Source organism: Plectropomus leopardus, chromosome 7, assembly GCF_008729295.1.
Source record: "Plectropomus leopardus isolate mb chromosome 7, YSFRI_Pleo_2.0, whole genome shotgun sequence".
NCBI lineage: Eukaryota > Metazoa > Chordata > Actinopteri > Perciformes > Serranidae > Plectropomus > Plectropomus leopardus.
This window is the reverse complement of record NC_056469.1, coordinates 14,895,625-14,918,125: the sequence shown is the minus strand read 5'-3', so window position 1 is coordinate 14,918,125 and position 22,501 is coordinate 14,895,625. Positions and strand designations below refer to the sequence as shown.

Below are 22,501 nucleotides of genomic sequence, written 5' to 3'. Positions count from 1 at the left end.
TAATAACTGTTTCGGCTAGGATAATCATGACATACAATTTTCAATGAACCCATGCCTGTTTGTAAACCACCTAACATACTATAAACATTCGTATTTCTTGTAGGTCTAATGAAGACTGCTGATTGCTCCACCATAAAATACTTTTCTATCTCCTTTTTCAATGATTCTTTTCCAGCACTTCACTCATAGATCATCATTCAGTGATCGCTGGAAAGTAATAGCAACCAACCATGCAGAGCTAAAATAAAATGTAAAGGCAGCAATAAAGTCACAGCTATTTTTAAAACTTTTCTGTAAAGAAAGTAGTCACACTACGAAAAACTCCAACAGCCTGCAGCAAAGACTGGATACCACAGTCTGTTATAAAAGGGAATTTTAAATGTGGAGGATACTTGCTCTGCAGCCTTCAAGGAAGGTGGTTTTACCACCATTAACAAAAGATACCAGTGCAGGTTCCCATGAGAGGACATTACAGGTGATTATCAGGGAGTACAGAACTGGGTCACTTCTATTTTCTCACTGCCCCTAATGACAGACCTCCAGGTTAATGAAAAGGAGAGAGCGGTGGCGGGAAAGACAATCTGGAAAAGACTCTAGGCTTTGGTCTGTTCTCCCATGTAAGCATGGTGTTCTTTTCCACCTTGGGACTATATTACAGTGCATTTAGTCTTACAGAGGTGACCAGAAACATTAAGAAATAGTTGTGTTTTAAGAAACAACACTGGATCACAACACAGAGAATTTGCAATGAAACACAATCATTTAATATATATTGTTCTTTTGTAACAGTGTGGTTCTCATCATTTTGTTTGACTTAGAAATGGCCACATTTTCTTCTATTAAATTATGCTTCAGTAAAATGACCCCATTTTCTACAAAGCTAAAATCTGCAGAGTCATGTTAGGACAACCGGCACATTTGAGGAATTTGGCAGGGAAAAATACAGAAAGGTCACTACAGTTTCAGTTTTTAAAAATCCACTCTACAAACTTTTTTATATATACACAACAGATTTAGGCTGCATCCACACTCGTCTTCTTATTTTAAAATGCATAACTATTGCTGCTTTTACACCTTGCCTCCTAACTTTGTTCTCCAATTGGGCCTAATCTGTCTTGGTGTGTCAAGCCAAAAGATTGTAGCTAGGTCAGCATACCTTTTGTAATTTTACCCCATCTCTCTAATATTTTCTATAACCAAGCAACTAACCACTAGACAAACCACTTCCTGTTTACACTGTCATGTGATATGTGTTTTCAGGCGTTAGTATAGACAGAGATTAATTATGAAATGGTGCTAAAATGCTCGCGTTACCAGAGATCATTTTCATTTTAAAACGCCATTGCAAAATGAAAACATATGAGTGTGGATGAGGCCTTAGTTTTCTCAGAGACCAATGTGTGAAGTGATGAGGGGTGATGTGTGCAAGTGTGTGCTAAAGACAATGAAGGTCAAAATCAGGACAAACTGAGGGAGAGAAACAGAATACATTGTGTAATTTATGGCGGGACTGAAGAAAAGACTATGGTTTAAAAGTGGAAAATCACACTTGAAGACAAAACAATATAGAGAGCTACTTTGATGCACAATTTCTCAATTTAATTTTAAATGCACTGCTTCTGATGTGGTGACTAGACAGGATCAGTCCACGTTTTATCATGTTGTGTCTGTGATACAGAAAACCCCTAAGGCTTGATTTTGAGTGACACAAGTCAGCAGCATGACAGATTATTCTCTACAGTGTGAACACGTCAACATGTAATGTTGAGCTTCCTGTTGTCGCTCTTAACATAAAACCATTGTCATCACTTGTTTTTTCTGAATGCTGACACCATGCAGTCAGATATCTGCTTTACCCTTTTCACCATCTTCAAAGTAAAGCGAGAACTAGATTAAAATCTGTGTTACTCTCGATCTAATTGTGTTGATGTGTAACAGCTCTGTGCTGTGTTAGTGCCACTCCCACATACAAAGCAAACAATGCGATGCAATAAAGCAGTTAACTATTGGTGACAGTCTCTGGCTTGGACAAACACACACGCCCATACACTTTCCTTTATTCACACGAGGAGATCAAGAGGAAGTTTGACACTGCGCCAACCCTCCAGTGTTGTACTTTTAAATGGGAGCCAGGGATCTGTGAATGAGTAACACTGCCACATGAGTAATAGCAGGACAACAGAACACATTATGATCTTTGAGTCTGACAAAATCATGGGAGTCAAGCTGTTCCTCCTTTTATATTATAGATTTATATTGAATTAATTTATTTTGCAATGCTATTAGCAACCCTTTACTTCTGTAAAACTTTTATTATGATGATTTATAGTACAAACTTGTTTTTCTCTGTAACTCCTCTCTTTTTACTCCCTCCTTCCTCTCTGGACTATACACTACCTCTCCCCCCTTCTTCCTCCTCCTCTCCCTTCGTCTCTTCCCCGGGGTGTGTTTGATGGACTGATGTTATTATCTCTACCTCCTTCATCCCTCCGTCTTCAAAGGAGGGAGATGACTGTATCTATCAAGCTTTAGTGTGCTTAAGAGATGCCTCGGGCACTGTAGTGCTCCACTCCCAGTCTGAGTGAAGCTCCGCGGGAAAAAAAAAGGAGGGAAAGACTTGTGTGTATTTGACAGACAAGCAAATTGATAGAGGAAATAACCATATTACTCCCTTCATTATCGGTGTAGTTTACACTGCAGATACATTCCCTGCATTGTCTGAAGTAAATCAAACTGTATGTGGCTGCAGTAAGCCGACGAGAAATTCAATAAATGTCAGAGAAAAACATTAAATGTGGACTGTAAATCATAGTGGGAGATAGATCGGTTATGTGTTTGACACTTGCGGGGATTAAAACTTAGAAATAACACAATGGAAAGGGCATAACAGACAGCTAGACGTGTCATAATGATATACAGATGCTCAATACTTATGGTATAGTCCTTTAAAATCTCTAATGTACATTGTCATGGGGTACAATATAATGTAAAAGTGGCTTAATAAGACAACTCTTTCACATTAATACGGTAATGTCTTGAACGGTACAGATTAGATAACACACCCACTGGTGTGAGTTTCACTGTCAGTCACAGGAAGCAAGCAGCAGAGCAAGTCAGTCAATTAAATTAGTTACTTTTTATCTTCTGTTAGTCAAACAGATTACTCTGCTCATACAGCTTGAAAGTGCTAGACATCTTAGGCAGGGGATACACTTGCCTTTATACCCTGTACCCTGTGTAGACAACCGGCTCTGTCGTTAACAGAATTTGTATACTTATACATATTCCTGCAATATAAAATTGCACTTCCATAAGGCTGAAGGACTTCCTAATTCAGATTTTAAAAAGAACAGATTATACAACAGTTTTTACAGGATGCACAGGAACCCCAGTACAAGTTAAGTGATCTTCTTCACTCTTCAGTAAAATGGTCCTTTAACATTTTGCTGCATCATGCTGGTACGCTTCTCAGAAACACCACAGACTGTGTTTCACTTTACAGTCAACATTTGATTATAACATCTGATCTAAAACTATTTGTGAATATATTTTTCTTTCATCATGTCTAACATGAGATACGATTACACTCACAGGCTAAAAGTTCATCATGTTTGTTTTCTCTCTGAGCCACTTCCTGTATAATTGGTCTCTCAAACTGTGTTTTTCTGCAGACCAACAAACAGTGGTTTATTTGTTCAGTCCGCTCAAGCAGAGCGCTGATACAAACTCACCGAGTCATTCTCATGCTCTGCGTCTGGATGAAATACCAGAGCCACTCCACTGGAATTCCTCACTTCCCAGTACTGACTCCCACTTCTTTGCATTGTTTTGCACTACTATGCCTCTGTTTCCAGCTCCCACATGATGACATTGTTGTCATAACCACGCCAAGAGAGTCATTGCCAAAACGAACCCTTGACTGGACAAGATTACAAAAAAAAACTTAACTAATGCCTATCATATACTGGTAGACTTTGAAAATACGTTTGGAAGACTTCAGTCTGACACCCTCTCCCATCTACGGACAAATTGAGTTTTTAACAGACTATAAGATTTTGCAAAGACTGGGGATCTTGCACGGTCACTATTTGCAAGACTATTACCAGGTGCCTTTAAGATTATTTCACATCCTGCTCCGGGTGGAAATATTACGTCGGACTTCCTTTAAAGATTTGACACATAAGCAGTTCTTAGAAACCACATTTTTCTGGAAACAAAACAAAGGCTTCACATGGTGACATTATCCTTGCCAATTCAGCATTATAATAATCCATAAAGATAAACTGTATGTGCATACAAACTTAAAATTTTGGGTTTTGTCTCCTTAACTCACCACCAGACTGCTTTGGTTAGCTGCTTTAGTGGCAGGACACTGTGGGAATGGGAGGCAAACTATCAAAAATGAGGATTTCTCACTAAATTAAGTGCTCCTTGGTGGATCAAATACATGTTGAATTAAACACAGACTCTTGTTCACTCCACAACTCAACCAGTTTCTCCTTCTGTTCCACAGTACAAGAGAACTGAGAGTTTTTCATGATCTTGCGCCTCCCCAGCGTCCCCTACATGTATACCGTCTATCCAATTTGCATGCATGCATTGGTTGTTGAGACTCTTCACATCATTGAATTTCTGTATTTACATGATCCAAGACTTAAAACCAATGATAATATTAAACTTATTTAATTCTGTCAGAATGGGAAGATGAAGAAAAGATTGACTTAAGACAGCTCAAACTGAGATTTATGCCAACCTTGCACCAAACGATAGAGATCATGGGAGCCAGCACCAACTGAGGTAAAACTCTCATGATTTTATTCCCATATTGGAAATTTGTCTGCAGCAGTGAAATTGCTTAAAAAGTCGTTTGTGAGGCCTGCATTATTCTCACAAATGTGGCCGTTCTGGATCATAAGACATACATACTGTTGCCCAGTTGTACATCCCTATAGCTAGCTACACTGTTCAATAGCTAATCTAGCTTGGCTACTTTCTGTTTGCTTTGTATTGAATTTAGGGATAAAAGTTTATGTAAAATTAAAGTTTATTTAGAAATCTGTAGGAGGCTCATGATGCTTCCACTAAATGAGGTTGTTCTATCTAAGTCATTTTTAACAAATTTCTAAAAAGATGACGTAAAGCATTAGTAAAAAAAATCCAGGAATTTTCCTTTAAGTCAAGATTTAGTGAATATTATAAAATGAATATTATAAAATGATCACACAAAGCCAAATGAATATTGCTGTAGATCTCCATGTTTCTAGCTGATATAACACTGATGACTCAGAATCTAGCAGTAATGATGGTGTGTCTCTAATTAATGATTACCCACATAAACTGACAAATGCAATGTTCTTGCAAAGGAACTCACTCTTCCAACCTCAGCGTGCTCCGACATCATTTAGCAAAGTACAAGAGATGCAAAGGTGAAGCTCATTATTTCTGTCTCTCACCTCTCTCTGCATGTCCCTTAACAACATATATCATTTGCTCCAGTAACGACAAATGTCTGAATATTAGAGTTAAAATGAATAATAAGCATGCAAATGTTATTATGCTCAGAGGTCGGGCTTAAAGTTTTGTTAATGTCACACAATATCAAATCTCACAGCAGACAACTTGGTTATTCACAGAGCGTTTGAAAGTTCTTCTTCATACTAATTTCTTTGTGTATCCCTCACAGAGCTGTATAACTAAAAGCTTCTCATTCCACTGAGGGTTGTACAACTAATAGGCTCTTGCTATTTCCACTCAGAGCCAAACAAAATTAACATGCAGATTCATTCACAGTAACTGAAAGCTCTCTGATTCAACTATCAAACTTTATGGAGCCTGCTCAGACACTGATTTACTGAGGGAACTTTTCTGTCTTAACTATCTTCAGCTTTTTATCTGGTTTAAGCCCAGAAAGAGCCAATATGCATTTTTAATGATCTACCAGTTATTAATTATTTAGCGTTTGGTGGATTTACTGCTCCGTGGCCAGCAGTTAATGGTCTGAGCTGCTATTTCCACCTGGCTAAAACACACACTGAGGGCTGTGATCAGGATACATAGTCAGGGTGTTACTAGATGAATGAATTACCTCAGTATTGGGCATATGTGTTTAACTTTAGCTGCTTCTTTTAATGTTGTAGCATGACTTTTCAGGGAGGCTAAATTAAGACTTTCAGGAGGGAGAGACGTAAGACAGATACTGAGTGAAGTGAATGTGACAGGTGTGTGCAGGTGTTACGAGCAACCCCTTTGGCGCTCAATTGCCAAATTGGGGTCCTGATTGTACTTCTTCTTGGAGTCATAACTCTGAACACACAAACAGCACACATACTTTAGATTAAGTGTGACTTAAAGGTATACTATGCAGGATTTTTTGAAAAGACAATAACAGACTCTTAAGTTATCAATCAAAATGATCAGTTATGACCCACTAGAGGTGTGGAGCATTGCATTTATCAGCAGAGACTCTCCGCCCTCTGCCTGTACTTTCTTATTATTTTGCTGTGTTCGGGTTGATCTTAGACAAAGTATGCAGGTGACGTTGGGACTTAATGGAAGGTCGAGACCAGGTACAAGACCATAGGCAATACACATCCAAGATCAAACTACGAAAATTGTGGACACAATGCTGAAAAAAACTGAAAATAAAGCAAGGCGTAGTGGCGTGAATCATGGCTCCATTTTCACTTTGACTGCCGATACTGTTTACAAACACTAACAGTAAGAATTGGAAATTCCTGCATAGTATGCTACACCTTTCAATTTTCCAAAGACATCATTATCTTTTTGATTGCAAAAAAATGTCGAAAAATCCACTCGTCCCCACATTTTGAAGTATTCTTTAGTATCAATCAGTAATCCAGTCATGGTTGTCAGCACACCAGTGGGTACACTAAAATTAAGAACAGCTCATAGCTAATTCAGCGTTCTTTTAATGGTCCTTATTTGCCAAAATGTATAGGCTAGGAAAAAAAAACGAGGCTAAAGTCACAGTCTATGGGATAACTTACTAAATCTGTGGTCCACTTCTACTTTTCAGTCCGACTCATCAAACTGCGACAGATCATTAGTCTTTCAGATCCTGTGCAACACTTTCTTGTGCAATTTGCAACAGTCTCTTAAAACTTTGGCACACATTGGCTACCCCACAGAGAAAATCACATGACCCAAATACTGGGCAAGCATGCTAGGAATCGTCTGCAAAACCTTCTTATAAATGAAAAAGATTGCAGGAAGAAACCTCTCTGCATTCAAAATGATTCTGGTCTCACATAAAGTGGGTGTGACCAGCAGGACTGAAAGATAATGATGCTTTTTGGAAACAGTTTTTGGATTTTCTTATTACGACATCACCACAATGCCCAGTCCTCAGACTAAAATGAGACAGGAGACGTTCAGGGTGATGCCAGTGCTGTTTCTCACAATCTCTCTGACTTTGGTTTGCATGAAATTACACCCAAATCAAAGTATTAACTGAATTTGAAAAGACAGAGTGGCAGCGCACTGAAGTGCTGCTCACTGTGATGGTTAAATAATGAATGTCTTTCAAGTGCCGAATACAATAGAGGGAAAACCTAGGGGGGTTTGATGTCCTGAAAACTGTACATTTTAAGAGCAGAGAAACATGGGAGAAAATGACAAAGAATTCCTCCCCTTAATGAAGGAATAGCTTGAAAACGGCAGGATTTGACTCACCAAGACTCTGTTCTCCGTCTTGTCTCCTTTGATCTCCAGTTTGACTCTCCTCCTCAGCGACAGCTTCACCTTCCTCCCCACTGCATCCCTCACACTCTCTGCAGATAAGAGAGGAGATAAAATAAGGAGAGATTCACTTGGAAATGTTTGCATATCTGTGCATTGAATTAAAAGAGGAAGAAAATTGCTTTCAAGTGGTTTATCATGCATTACAAAGAGCATCTCTTTATTCTCTTTCCCACAGATCCAATCTGAATCAAAAGCTCAAGCTGAGTTCAATATGTTGAGTTCAACATTTTGACTTGTACAGCAGAGCATGGATCACTGCGCTTCTGCCACAGGGGGGAATGATTCTCCAGATCTACTGTTAAGAAAATAACTTGGTGATAAATGTAACAAGCCCAATTTTAACACACCACGGGAAAAATTAGCTTTCTTCTACTTTTCATTTAATTTTCGCATTATGAGTCCCTCTCCTGAGGACTGATTTGTGTCAGATTTTGGCACATCTGCAATGAGATGTGAGAAAATGATTCTGACATCGAATACACACACACACACACACACACAGTCAGTCTAACTGTTAAACAAAAAAAACTGTGTGCATGTCCTTATATACACACTTACTGAAACAAAAGCCAGATAAACAAAAAATCAATGAAACAACAATTTTGAAAATCAATTAACCATTCAGGACATTTAACAAGCAATGTGACTAATGGCGCAGTCAGACCTCATTTGGCTCATTATCTCATTACTTCTATGAGTGACAAGACAAAAAAAAGATATAGGCTTATTAACTTCTGGTCGCAAACTGACCCACCTTCTTCGATTTGATCTGACTGATAGCCTATCGAAATCACAGGGCTCTCCACTGTCCAGCCAGTTAGAGAGACAGGGAAGGACTGATCTCACATTTAGGTTTGACTGTTTATTACCATCTTTGTAAGCTATATAGCATTGCTCAGCAAAAGAAAAACATGACACTATAATGTCTGTAGCTCTGTGTGGCTCTGCTTTCAGTCACAATACTGCACTTCAAGTCCATACACAGCCAGTGGCTTTGTGAGTCGGTGAAGCTTTGAGCCAAATGCTAACTTCAGCAATGCTCACAAAAACAACACACACATGCTGAAGTTTAGTTAGTCCATAAAAATAATGCAAAATGGTAGAGCCATAATCAGTCAGTGTGCACTTAAGCTTTTGTAATATGTTACAATACTCTATAGATTTATATTTGTTTTTCATTATATGTGAGACTGTTATTCTGCAGTGCTTGTTCTTTTTTTCCAGATTTTAAGTTCGGTCGTGGTGATTATGAAGTTGCAATTTATGGTATGACTGCAGGTCTTCACAATTCAAGAACTTAATAAGGATGGCATCCATATCAACTAATGCATCAGTTAAACTCATTTCATCATTACACAGCCTACATGAAAAAAGCAGTATTGCCTATACAGTAGTGATCCTAGACCTTGGGGGGCCCCGAGCAAAAAAGCCCATCGAGGCCCCCTGAAACCCCCTGGTGTTCTGGTGACCAGAAAGGTATACTTCTTTGTAATTGTATTGATGGTTACACCTACCATACTGACAGTTACAGGTAGCTAGCTGACTGTCCTAACTCACAGTTCCCTGCTGTCATACGGTAACTAGCTAACTTTTTTGGGGCAGCGGCTGTGCATTGCGATTATGGGAGTTTTAAGAGGGTACCATAGTTGTCATTTTAAAATTTCCCAATATAAGTGGCCATCAAGGGACTCTTTCACAAATGTTTTTGGGTGGCCTGAACATTTGCTTGGTTTGCCTCTCCTGACGGTGCAGTGAGTACAAACTGTTTGTTGACTGTGTCTAATGCTGTGTTGGTCCTACTACAGAATGATTAATTGCTTTATAGTGAGTAAAAAAAACAGAAGATGAGGAACTTAAAAATGCATAGTGAATCAAAACTGCAATTTGGTCCAAAAGATAGCAATTAGATTATTTTCCCACAGCGTTCAGCCCCAGTTCACACCCACCCGCTGCCAGGGAACTGGTCTACAAAGCAGAACTGGGTCAGCCGCCTCTCCACGTTCCTCACTCAGCCACCACACAGCGGCTGATACAGTCTGTGCACATATGTCTGAGACAGAAAGGGATTCTGTGTGTACATCTGTGCTGGCATGCAGTGTATCCTCGCCCACAGGCTTCCACAAACCATCATCAGATCAAAGTGAAACTAATAATTAGGCAAAGTGCAAAATGATTCATCTGCCAGCTACATAGAAAATGCACTTCATTTCCTATTGCAGCATTTTTTAAACTGTAGCCATGAACTCATGAGGCACAGAGATGTCTCCAGTGTTGTTGTTTTAATGTTTGTTTGTTTTTGACAAAAAAATGAAACCATCTATGTTTTAATAAGTCTGGGCAGTTTTTGGTCCCAGACAAAATAAAAGCTCATTTACTATATAATTTTTCTACTTCATTTTTTTCTGCTCCTTTGTTAAAACTGTGACAGCACAGGAGCGGATATTAAACAGCCAGCTGCTCTGTGGTTCCTATTAGGCAGTTAAGGCATGTGTGCAGAAGGTCACAGTGGGATAATTTTCAGTAGGGACTCGTGTGGAAGGTGGGGAATCAGGGACCTATGGCCTTGTAAAAAGCCCGAACAAACAATTCACAAGCCCATAAAGTCAGTCTCCCATTTATTGACCCGCGGCCAATCCTGACTGGGGTGCTGATGATGTCACAGACTAGAGCTGTGAATTCTGAAATTTTAGGATATATGGATCCTGATAACTCTTGTTCTTTCTATGAACATGCTGATGAAACTTCACTCTACTTATTCTTTCAGTGTAGAATAACAAAGAATTTTTGGTATGATGTAAGTTCTCATGTATTCAGTGACTCCATTGTTACTCTTTATTTTACCATTAACAATATAATCTGTTATTATGATGAGTAACAAGTCTTTGAACTATGCTGTTCGTTTCTTTATTTTATTTATTTAATGGAGAAATTCTTTATCCACAAACAGTAGTTTTTAGGTTCCCAGCCCTCTTTCCATCTTTTCTTGATTGATTTTAACTCAATGTTTTCCTCTCTTGCTCTTACAGACAACAACAAAACTAAACGGTTTTTAGAATATTACAAAGACTAAATTAGTGAACCCCCTGATATGAAATGAATTGTTTGTGTTTGTTTGCTTGTCTTTCTCTCTGTGTCCATTCTTATTTCTTTCATTTAAGATTTGTAATGATTTATGTATTGATATTATGATTATTTAATTCTTTGTAAAATGTCATTTATCTGTCATTGGAATTGAAATTATCATCTCTCGTGTATTTGTGTGCTCTTGTTTTATGCCTGACATACTGTATTTTGTATGCTGTATTGTTGAATAATGTTTTTTTTTTTTTTAAATGGCTGCTCCAACACAGCTGATACAAATGATCAACTTGTTATGAACTCCCGAAGCTGCCAGCTGACCAGGTGATCATTCCATCAGCTGTGTTGCAGTAAATCTAAAACATGCAGGACAAGCAAAGTTGCAAACTAACTTACTAAATAACTAACATTAACAAGTAAACATGAACTAAAAAATGTATTTTTTTATGCTGCAATTTGGAAGTTGGAACTTCGATAGCAAAAAAAAATGTGTTTCTTGCATTTAACACCAGCTAATGTCTACTTTTTTTGTTGTTCAAGTTAAAGGGTCAAGTGAAAGGCACAAAAGTATCCCATACAGTCAGAACTCTTCAATGTTCAGACAACACAACACAGCGCCCCTGTTGAGACGCACCATGGCAACACTTAATGCTCCAAGATACCAGCTTCTACTGCCAAACATACCAGCTTCTGATGGGAAACCGGAGTCATTTTTTTTTGCCCTATCACCTTAAGGAAAATGTTTCCCAGACATCTTTCAAAAACCGTTTTGTGTTTGCTTCTCCCCATTGTCTTCTATCACAACATCAGCAATATCTTCCTAGCACACAAACACAGTTTCTGAATGTGTGCACCTCACGGCTCCGCGTTGGTTCCAGTTTGTTTCTGTCTGCAGCATCACGCAGAAATTTCTTAAAAGTTCTGGATGCTGAGAGTGATCTCGTATGCTGCTGAATCACTGGCACCAGTGAATGTTCAAAACAATGGCGGGTTATTTACTCATCCAGACAACACCACATGATGTATGAGACATGATCATGACCAACCAATTTCCTTTCGTCAAGAGGGCAGAGTTGGGAGAATCAGGGAAATTCTTGAGGACAGGGGTTGAAATTAAATAACTTGTTGACTCCAGGTTGGACCACAAGAACTCTGTTAAAATATCTTCTTCTACAGTCAGATAAACAAAGAATGAGTCCCATTAAAACAGGTTCTTGGTATCTCAACAGGTTATAGTCATCTTGTTTAAATTTGTTCTAGAAACTAAAAACATTGTTAATGAGTTTCTCTAACCTCACGATAACCTTGATGGTCTACAGAGCTAAAAAATTGAATTTGTGCACATCCAAAATACTTTCCAGAGGACTCACACTGACCACGTGGACCTACTGGTCGATCCGTCATGTTAAATTCTAATTCAAATCCCAAAAATGTCCAATGATACCAAATGTGTTAGGTAGATTTTGGGGAGAAATGATGAACAAGACATTTCAAATATTTCCAACTGATAGAAAGGTTCAGCCATAAAAAACATTCAGCCTGAGTTTGAATAATTCAATAATTGCAAACATTGTAGGTTCGCTGAAGTTGAGGTAGAAGATGACAGAGAACATAGAGATGTGTTACTTGCAGACAAAGTAGAATAAGATGATTTTAACTAACTTAAAGCTACTTAAGGGGGAACTTAAGGCTGTATTGAATATTAACAGGTAAAAAGAAGATGCTACACTCCATAAACTTTAACATTAAGACTGTGAAATTCCTATGTTGAACTGAAGAAAGAAACACACTTTTTGTCTTCAAGCATCTGCTTTTTTTAACCACTGCAAGAGCTCAAACAACAGTAAAATAAGCGACAGACTGGCTGAAACATTCAGTGACTCAGTGAGTGAATGCATGTCTGACCAAGTGACTACATGACCTAGCATTTTCCTTCAGTCTCATCTACATTCTGCACTGTGAGTCCCTTAAATACAGCCAAAAAGAACATTGTGTGTGTCCACAAGAGATGGAGAGAGACAGAAAGAGCTTGAGCTTGTCCAACATTGCACTGAAGTGTCAAAAGCTGAGCTACTTTGCCAAACAAAGAAACCCTGGGCTCGAGCCAAACAAGCTGTATGACTCTGATGTGCGTCCACAATCAGTACAAATAAATCATAAAAAACATGACTTTAGCTAAGAGGACAACCCGAGCGAGGTTAAACTCCAGGCAGGAGTGGACCAAGGTTACTGCAGGGAAAATAATCCTACAAGTTAGTAATGTGTGATGACAGGCTGACCAGTCACACCTAAACTATCAAGCTTTCTGTTCTTCCAAATATAGGCAGTAGACCACATCACATCAACAGTACCTTGATCAACAACAGCAGGGCTCCATGTATACACAGCTTCAAGCTTTGCTGCAGCTAAAGCGTTTACTGTCTCATTGGAGATGAGAAATTATAAACAGCCTGAAGTCATGTCTGTTTTTGACTGTTTCACCGTGAGAAATGCATTTTAGTAATCCCACTGTATATTTTTGGAAAGTGATAATCGCCCCCACATTAAGGTTTTCACAATAAAAGCGCACCTGTGAGGATAGGAATTGGACATTATCAATACTACAGGAGATAAAAGCATTATTATTGTGTCCCAGCGGGGAAAAAAAATGTATGCGTGGATATTTTGTTGTTGCAGTTCAATGAGGACACTACAGTAGTGACTGAGGAGCACATGCACACTGTGAGTTAGAGGCAGTATCAGTGATTGTTCCAGTCTGAACACATGGCTACGAATGATTTGAGCTTACCCAGAAGCTCTTTGGGGACCTCAGACACCTCTTCGCTCATTTTGCTGAAGATAATATCCAAAAAGACGAGAAGAGTTCAGTCAAAACATCGAGAAGCCTCAAATTATGAGAGAACAAGGAGCACGAGAGTGTCAGGTGGTGCCGCAGCCGCCGCCGGTGTGTTTCTCCCGGTTACATGCTCCTCTCCTCCTCTTACGGTGTCCGGACAATGTATCCACGTTTATGCATCTCCTCTCGGTTTACTCAGGGTTCAGAGGTTGTATGCTGAAGAAAGAGTGAGAAAATACAGCCGCTAGAGTGGTCTTAAAATCATGTTGATCGCCAGCAGATTCAGCGCTTCAGGGAGATGAAAAGACCACCGCTCACGCTCTCTGGCTGTGGCCCTACCGGAAAGCTGTCGGTAACACAGTAGCTCACCAGCCAATAGTGGGAACCGGGGCCCCTCCCCGCTCGGTGATGCGACAGCAAGGGAGCCGATGCGATGCCGGGGCGGTGTGGCGTGGCAGGAGGGGGCGGTGGTGCTGGTGTCAGACCGATATTAATGAGCAGGGTACAATGGTGGTTCCCAAACTGGGATCCAGGGACCTCTAGTGGTCCTTGACGAGGTCTCAAGAGGTCCTAATCCCATGCTTGTGTTACAGCACAGGAGGAGGCTGGGGGGACTAACACCAGTCCCAATAAATAATACAGCTATACATAACATAGCAGATTAAAAAAGGCCTAGCCTCTGACAAGATTACTCTGAAATCACGACTATTTGTAGGCTATAAATACACTCAGCCCTGTTTATGTTTGTTTTCAGGTTTTCAGATGTTGATAACAAATGTAGCTACTTTCTGCAAGACTGAACAAGAAAGTAAAATCTGTTTGTTTTATGATTGCCCATATTGTATTTTCCTTTTGAAAATAACAAATATACAATTCATAATTTAGTACCAGAGCATCCCAACCTCAAGGCGAAAATGAATATTTTCGATAACATTGGTAAATATTATTGAATAAATAAACAGCAGTGCATTTAGCTACATTCTCGGACATTAAATACTTCCCCCAACCTCTTTCCCTCTTTATTCCATGTGTCTTTCTAGATAGCAGTTTTTATGATGAGAGTTTGTTTGTTTGTTTGTTTGTTTTGATGTTATGTGTATATTTTGTCTAACTTTCATGTGTTGTATTCAGTATACTCATGCTTGTATGTGACAACGATCTCTGTTTGACAAAAATCTTGCACAATTTAAAATGACTTCGAGTTTAAAACAAAGTGTGCGGCTCCTCTGTCTGATTCTTTCCTTCGTTCTTGGACATTTAAAATAAATTTAAATGCTTTTATTGAGAAAATCTACAACTGCCGAAATCTTTTGGAGCAATTCACCTGGTAAACCATGTTAATGAGTGACAGGTTGCAGTACTTGTTTGGACAGTGCAATAGGGTGTTCTGTAGAAAGACCATACGTTTTTGGTGAATAATGGAATATGAATATGAAAATCTAAATGAATTAAGTAAGTAAGTAAGTAAGTGTCTCTGACACTGTTTATACACAATTCGGTATACTAGGCTATATACAGTGCACTGTACTGCAAGTTCAAATGCTTTGGTCAACAATAACCAAAGAGGCAAAGAGAGGAGAGGGCGACACCCTGTGGTGATTTGGTTAAATTACAGCCAGGCTCAGATGAAAACATATCATTCTACTTTATTTAGCTGCTTAGTTATCAGTTTGATGTGACACAACTTTACAGATTTTCATTTATTTCTATGACAGCATTTATTTTAGATATAGCTCACTTTGAAATACAAGTATCATGTACTACCCATTATGTAATGTCACAATATGATGTTAAAATATTTGCATATTTCTCCCAAGTGACAAGTAAGAACAGTTCGTCAGTTTTCACCCCCATCTATTAAATATTCCTGTCAGTTTAAGGTTGAGCATATACTCTCAATTAACATGCAAATGACAAATAACTTAAAATATTTGTTTTCAAGTGGGCAAAAATGCCAAATATGAGTAAGAGGTACTTTGTTAATATTTGTGCCATGGACTCTGTCAGCCTACATTTACACAACGAATGGTGAAGTGCAGTTTGGGCTCTGCTGCTGGATGTCACCGACTATCTTCCCTAGTTTTTCAGTCATGGAGCAGAGCTGGGATTCCTTCAGCATCTGTGGCAGTTTCTTCAGCTGCTCATCTGGAGCCTGGGCAATCCACGCTCTGATCTGATCCATGAGAGGACCTCTATGTTTGGGGAGAGTTCCCGCTCCCGACTTATGAATATACCTGTTGAAGGGAGATGATTGTTTATTAGTGTCTATGCATTTAGTGAATTAAGAGGTGAAAAGTAGTCGAAAAGGTGCATCAAGAGAGTAGGCTTACGTGGAAACAAATGTCTTCATTTTAGCCACGCGCATCCTGTGCATACTGAAGAATCCTGACACGAAAGCTCTGAGAGTCTCACCTGAGTAACAAAGTTGTACAACGTGACGTGAGCGTTAAATCAAACTTTTTTTTAAAACTAAAAATTACCTCGGGGACTTCAAATCCTTGTATGAATGTTATAATTAAGTGCTGGGCGGTTAAAACGGTAGGTACACACCTCCGTTTGCAAGATCCTCGCAGGAGCCACACATTTTGTCGTGGGTAACTGATCCAGGGAGTAGCGCAATCTGTCCGCTTGCACATTCCTGGTGTTTTACGCACGACTCCAGCGCAGAAGATGAGGCAGAGAAGTAGCCATCGGAGCAGCTTTCACAAACAGTGTTAGTTTGCGGCGTACCTACAAAGGAAAACAATGCATTATGATTTATTATAGTGTTTCAAAATACCGTTGTTGCTCCGGAGAGCCCAAGTGATCGTGCGTATTTTAGCAGAATTTCGAATGTACTTCGTTAATTTATCCTTTAAACGTCAAAGTATTTATAGGACACTATTATTATTATTATTATTATTATTATTATTATTATTATTATTATTATTATTATTATGGTTCTCAGCGTATACCACAGTGATGGAAGCTAATTGATGACAAAATTCTTCAAGTAAAACAAGAAACCAGGGAAGAAACCTTCCCTGATAAATACCTTTCGTTTTAACACCGTGTCCTGGTCCGCACTCTGCATGTCTCATGCAGAAGTCACCGGTCATATAGAAACCCTCTTTGCAGCGACAGACCCTGTTGGTGGTCGCGCTGCACTCTGTCTCCACCTCCTGGTTCTCAGTGCAGAAGTTGTAGCAGTACAGACACTTGGGCAGGTAGTTCCACAGCTCAGTGAAATGCTGGCTTTTGCAGGGCTCGCACTTGGTGGGCGTGGTAGCGGTGCAGTAAGCAACCATGTACGTGCCCGGTTGACACTTGTTGCAGATGAGGGTATTCCCGGCGGCATCTTGGTGCACAAAGGTGGGAACGGATTCAACACCAAAGAGCAAGAACAGCCCCGGTAAGAGAAGCTGAGGAGAGAAACATGACACTGTTAGTTACGGTTACTGCAGTCTCTGTGTTGTTACACGAACATGTTTTCTTTTTTTGTAATATTTATTATGATAAATAAAAATATTATGATATTACACTGCAACACTACCACCATGTAGAACTACACTGCAACGAAATGTCAAAGACCAGTAACATCGGAAAGATATTAGAAACTTGAAGACAAAAGATGAGTTATCATGTAACACAGATGATCATTTTGTCCCATTTTTTAAAATTCTGATCAGCTGTAATTCCATGTTCATTCGGGTCATATTTGGATTGTGTTGTGTTACTGTAACTTTCTTTTCAGTTAATTTTTAATTTATTGTTTTGCCTTTTTGGAAAAAATACAGAAATATAATACAAATAAGAAATATTTAATTTGAAAAGTATCTGTGATTTTATATTTAATTGAAAATTGCCTAGCTCTTAATCACTTTAATTAATTTGCATAACCTACAGCATCAATATTTCCTGCACATGTCTCAATAACATTCAAGAAGATTGCTTTTTACCAGTTGCAGAGGTAAAAATTTAACTTGTTTGTTTTTCTGTTGGACAAACTGTATCTCCCCAGAGTAAAAATGAGTTGCTCTATATGTGAAAATACATCGATAGTGCTGGCATCAATTGTAAGAAAAATATTTGATCACTTGAGAATTTACATAAAACCTTAAAAAATAGTGTCCAAAATCCTGTCTGCTTTTCATCTGATGATAATTTGACTAATGTCCATTTTATATCCCATCAAATATGATCTAAATCATTATCACATCTGCCTATGCTGGATTTTATCATCCTAAACTTCAACAGAATATAGTTATACAGAATACTCACCATGCTGATGATGTGCATGTCGACACTTCTGCCAAAGAGGGTTTGACAGCAGCATTAGTGTCCTTTGTGAAGTATTTAAGGAACTGTACTGTACCTGTGTGGGCGTTTTGTGTGGTTTGCGGATGAGTTGTAGAGTCGCCATTCAAAAGGTCAAACCACTTCCACGTGCGTAAAGCAAGGCTGAATTGAGCAAATGGCAGCTAAATGAAGGCGATAATGCTTTAGGAAGTATTAAATGAGGTGTTCGTCTGACTGACCAACAGACCAACATAAAACTGTTTTTTCTGTGGTGTAATGAACTTGTTTCCAGTTCTCTCTTGCCTAAAATGAAACTCATATTTAGATTACATCAATCTGGCTTCTCATTTACTGGAATCTATGACTTCATCACATCTAACACTAAATGTCCTGTGGGTCTCTGTATCTGATATGCAAACTTACAACACACATCTTCTCTAATGCTTTTCTTATTTTTTTCTGTCCTACTTTACTAAGAACTGTCAAAGTGAAGGCCAAACTGCCCCCTCAAAATATTAATGAAAAAAAGAGACCTGAAATAGCCAGCAAGGTGTTAGGTCTGTGATAATTTTCCCCTAAGTGTTTTTAAGATGGGAAAAATGCAAAGACTGTGTCCTGATGTCATGATCTGAGAATAATTTGAGATAAAGTAAATGTATCTCTGTCATATCACTAAATGAAAAGTCTATAGTCATGGATGCATTACTGAACAGGCCTTCCGGGCCAAGGCCCAAGGGCCCCAACTTTCGGGTGCTGTAGTGAAATTCAACTGCAGCATTTAATACATATTAACACATGCCACCCAGGAAGATATTCTAAATGACCACAAAGAAACATAAAACAGCTGCAAAGATGCAAAACAGCTGCAAATGCACAGTGAGACTCAAAATGACAACAAAAGGGTCAAACAATCACAAAGAGACAAAAAAAAAACTACAAAGAGACTACAAAGGGATTCATCAATGACTAAACAAAGAGATTAACAACAATTACAAATATCCCTAAAGCAACTACAATAAGACATAAAATGATGACAATGAGATAAAAATGACTTCAAAAAGACAAAAAGCAACTACAAAGAGATGGAAACCAACTATAAGAGCCATACAATGACAACAAAGAGTCATAAAAGTACTACAAGATGTAAAATAACCACAAAGAGTCATAAAACTACTACAAGAAGATGTAAAATAACTAAAAAGAGTCCACAAACCACAAAGACACATAAAGCAGTTACGAGGGGCATAGCAACCATTGACAAAAAAAGGAACACTAAACCACTGAGAGATTCAAAACAACTTCAAGCAGAAGCAAAACAACAACAAAAGAGGATAAAAAAATATATAAAATAAGTGTATCTTGCTCCTATGGTGGTGAGGATTTTTCCATGGTTGTGCCCAGGGATCCATAATCTGCCCCTGTCTACAGTAATTTCCCTGCGCCTAAAAAATTATAAATTTTCCTGTGCCTACATTAATCTTTTTTAAATGAAAAGCTTGTACAACTTGTACAACGGTGAATTGTTCTGTTGTGAAGGAATTAACATGAAATTCACCTTTTTCAGACACTCATGACTCAGAGTTTTTGAAACTGTTAAACTAAGAATGTTTTAGGGAAATGCAACTTTTAAAAAAGACCAGTTTCCATGGAACCTCATCCGGTGATTTTGTTAAACATAAATTATGAGTTTCAACCATTTTCCACTGGCTGGTTGTTGAAACAGCCTCATATATGTTGATGTGCCAATAAGTCACATTTTTCCCTTGAATCAATGAGTCACTGAGTGATCACTGATAGGTGCAGTATGACAATGCGCACATTTTACAAATGAAAATGAATTATTTTAAAATATCGTAATGAGTCAAACAAGTATCGTCACTTATCTCCTCCTGTTTCCACAGAATATGAGATACGATACCATTATTATAGGGCGTGTCTACAATGAGGCTCCGGCCCCCCCGCGACCCTTATAAGGACAAGCGGTTACAGAAAATGACTGACTGACTGTGTCTACAATGAATAAGAATGAGTAAACTTTCCAGACATTGGGGGTCAATCTGGGTTCAAGAAACACACACTTTGTGGCTCTTGGTCTTGGATGTGAAACTGGAATAGAAGATGTACTGTGAAATGTTATGTTTTGAGAGGTCTACTTATTTACTTTTTGGAGCTTCCAACTGTCCGTCACTGATGCTGGAGCCCAGTCCCCAGAAGAAAGTGTAATATTGTACATTTCTACAGGAATTTGTTACATTATATATTTATCAATATCATATAAACATTTCCAAAATTACATAATATATGACGTAGCTTTTTTGATTAGAAGCTGGAGGGGATGGTGGATGGCATGTTACCTATAGGCAATACCCTACACCAGTGGTTCCCATCTGGTCCAGGCATGGAGTCCAGATTTTTTCTTTGTCATTCGTACAAGGTCCACACATTAGATAATTTACCAAATATTCAATTATTTTTCACAAAATGTAAATGACACGTTGGCTTTGAACACAATGAAATATAAACAACATATAGTAAGAATAAATAGAAACGGCACTTCAAAATCAAAGCCCTGTGCTGGAATTTCATTGTACTTAAAAAAAAAATTCCCCCATAAATTTGAGTTCACAAGTCACTTGCAGCCCATTCAGAATGGACCCACGACCCTTTTTTGGACCACTACCTACCAGTTGTAAACCACTTCCATGCACTCTATAGATAATGTACATAGTTATGTCACCATAGCAGGGTATAGCTATGGAGGAGCAAGGAATGGATATGACTCAAAGACTGTGGCGCGTTGCCTTGCAAACAGTATGTCAACCAAGCAGCTGCGCCCTTAAATATATGTGACTTTGGGCCTTAATAAAATGTTAACAGCTGAGTTTTAAAAATATTCACCCCTGTGCAGTTGTCATGGATGTTAAAAGCAGCTATAGAGACTCATCATTTGTCAACCATGACCAAGTGTTTTTTTATGCCTAAACTTAACACACGTTAACACAGCTTTATTACAATGTATCTGCATTATTACTACTTCATAATAATATGCAATATCTGTGGTCATTTTTTCTGGCAATCAGATTGGATGATCACTTAAGAAGACTGGTTTAAGTGGTTTAATGCTCAAAAAAGTTAATAAGTGGACCCATGATCTTGGATTATTATGCTATAAATACAGTTCTCAAAGGTCAAAAATGAAGAAAATGATAAAAATAAGCCCACCTTCTCAAAATCATTAGTTTGTTCATTAGTAGTTCGATGTACAGATATTTATTGATGAGTGTAGCATGTGTGTTGAACTCAGGTCAAATTCCCATCGAAATACCTCAGGCGGACACTCTTGTGGGAAAATATGTGATGTGGAAGAAAGTGTTTCATGGCGAGAAGACAATGTTGATGATCCAAGATGTGAAGTTTCCTCTGAAGAGGATTCAGAGTAAATCAGGCCTAGAGTGTTTGCCAGCACTTCCATCCATATCCATGACATAAAATTGGCTTTTGAGCTCTTATTCCCTCAGCCACAGAGAAAATTATACTGGACATGACCAATGAGGATGGAACATTCTTAAACCTTTACTTAACACAGTTTTAACCTAAACATAAACACTTATGCTGGACCTGTTTAACCCTGGTGGGATTTACATGAATTTTTTTGCGAATGAAAGACACATTGACACGTTGGCAAAGTTGTTTTAATGTGAGGTTCAGTGGCGTATTACACAGAGTAGCGTATATTTACAATTTCTGTCTCCACTAATATCTACTGTGAGCCTGTTTATACCTGGTATTAATATGTTTCACTGATCTGAACACAAGTGGAAAGCCATAACACATCGCTGTTCACACTTCTGCTTATCATGTGTCACCAGCTGATTTCTTGGCTTTAGATTTCAGTTCCGTGAAAAGTTAACACATCCACACTTTTGCAAGCTGTTCTGTAGCGTGCTTGCAAGTCACATTAGTGGTTGTGTCAGCTGGAGATATTGCTGTCGGCAGAATTTCACATCTCCTTTCATAAGGCCAAAGGATGGATAACCATAAAACACTTTGTCTGACTCAAAATAAAATGGGTAAAATTGTTTTGGTGCCCTGTCACCAAAATAACACATCCAGTCACGTCCTGCACTGAGGGCATAGTCCATGTTGTGGATGCATAAGGATGCTTTAGCTTTGACACTACAAAACATGTGAGGTCAAATGCGTCCCAGACTACCTTGGCAAGTGGTTTGAGTGATCGGACCTCAATGTGTCTTGCTTGTATAAAGCACTGTCACCCAAAACTCATTATCACCAGGTGTAAACAGGCCCTATGATAACTAACATACTTACACTATCTTACTATTTTTTCTTATAATGTTTAGAGTTATAATTTAAAAGATAAATAGAGCTACCAATCATGACACAACAGGCACCATATCAATTTAATATAAATCTTCCATACTTTGTTCCTCAAAAAGAAATTGTACCTCCAAAAGCAGGCTACATGCAAAAGAAATGGCTGTATGTGTATCAAGGAGTGTACTCACATCATCCAGGAGTGACAAGCAG

The 22,501-nt window shown here is 38.6% G+C and overlaps 2 protein-coding genes across 3 annotated transcripts in view; both read right to left on the bottom strand.

Moving 5' to 3' along the window:
* LOC121945717 (F-actin-uncapping protein LRRC16A-like) overlaps nucleotides 1-14,020 on the bottom strand; it is an 81,301-nt gene extending 67,281 nt beyond the window's left edge. For both annotated transcript variants that reach the window (XM_042490014.1, XM_042490015.1), the window contains exons 1-2: nucleotides 13,628-14,020; nucleotides 7,693-7,790 (exon numbers count right to left, since the gene is read on the bottom strand). In XM_042490014.1, coding sequence (XP_042345948.1) covers nucleotides 7,693-7,790; nucleotides 13,628-13,667 — 138 coding nt within the window. In that variant the 5' untranslated portion in view covers nucleotides 13,668-14,020. The remainder of the gene's footprint in view (nucleotides 1-7,692; nucleotides 7,791-13,627) is intronic.
* Nucleotides 14,021-15,303: 1,283 nt separating this feature from the next.
* On the bottom strand, nucleotides 15,304-18,782 carry LOC121945978 (tumor necrosis factor receptor superfamily member 6B-like). Its single transcript, XM_042490366.1, has 5 exons — nucleotides 17,936-18,782; nucleotides 16,710-17,076; nucleotides 16,226-16,405; nucleotides 16,006-16,087; nucleotides 15,304-15,909 (listed from the first exon to the last, which is right to left on the bottom strand). The coding sequence occupies exons 1-5, from the start codon at nucleotides 17,951-17,953 to the stop codon at nucleotides 15,690-15,692; spliced, it is 867 nt and encodes a 288-aa protein (XP_042346300.1). The 5' UTR covers nucleotides 17,954-18,782; the 3' UTR covers nucleotides 15,304-15,689.
* Nucleotides 18,783-22,501: the final 3,719 nt, after the last annotated feature.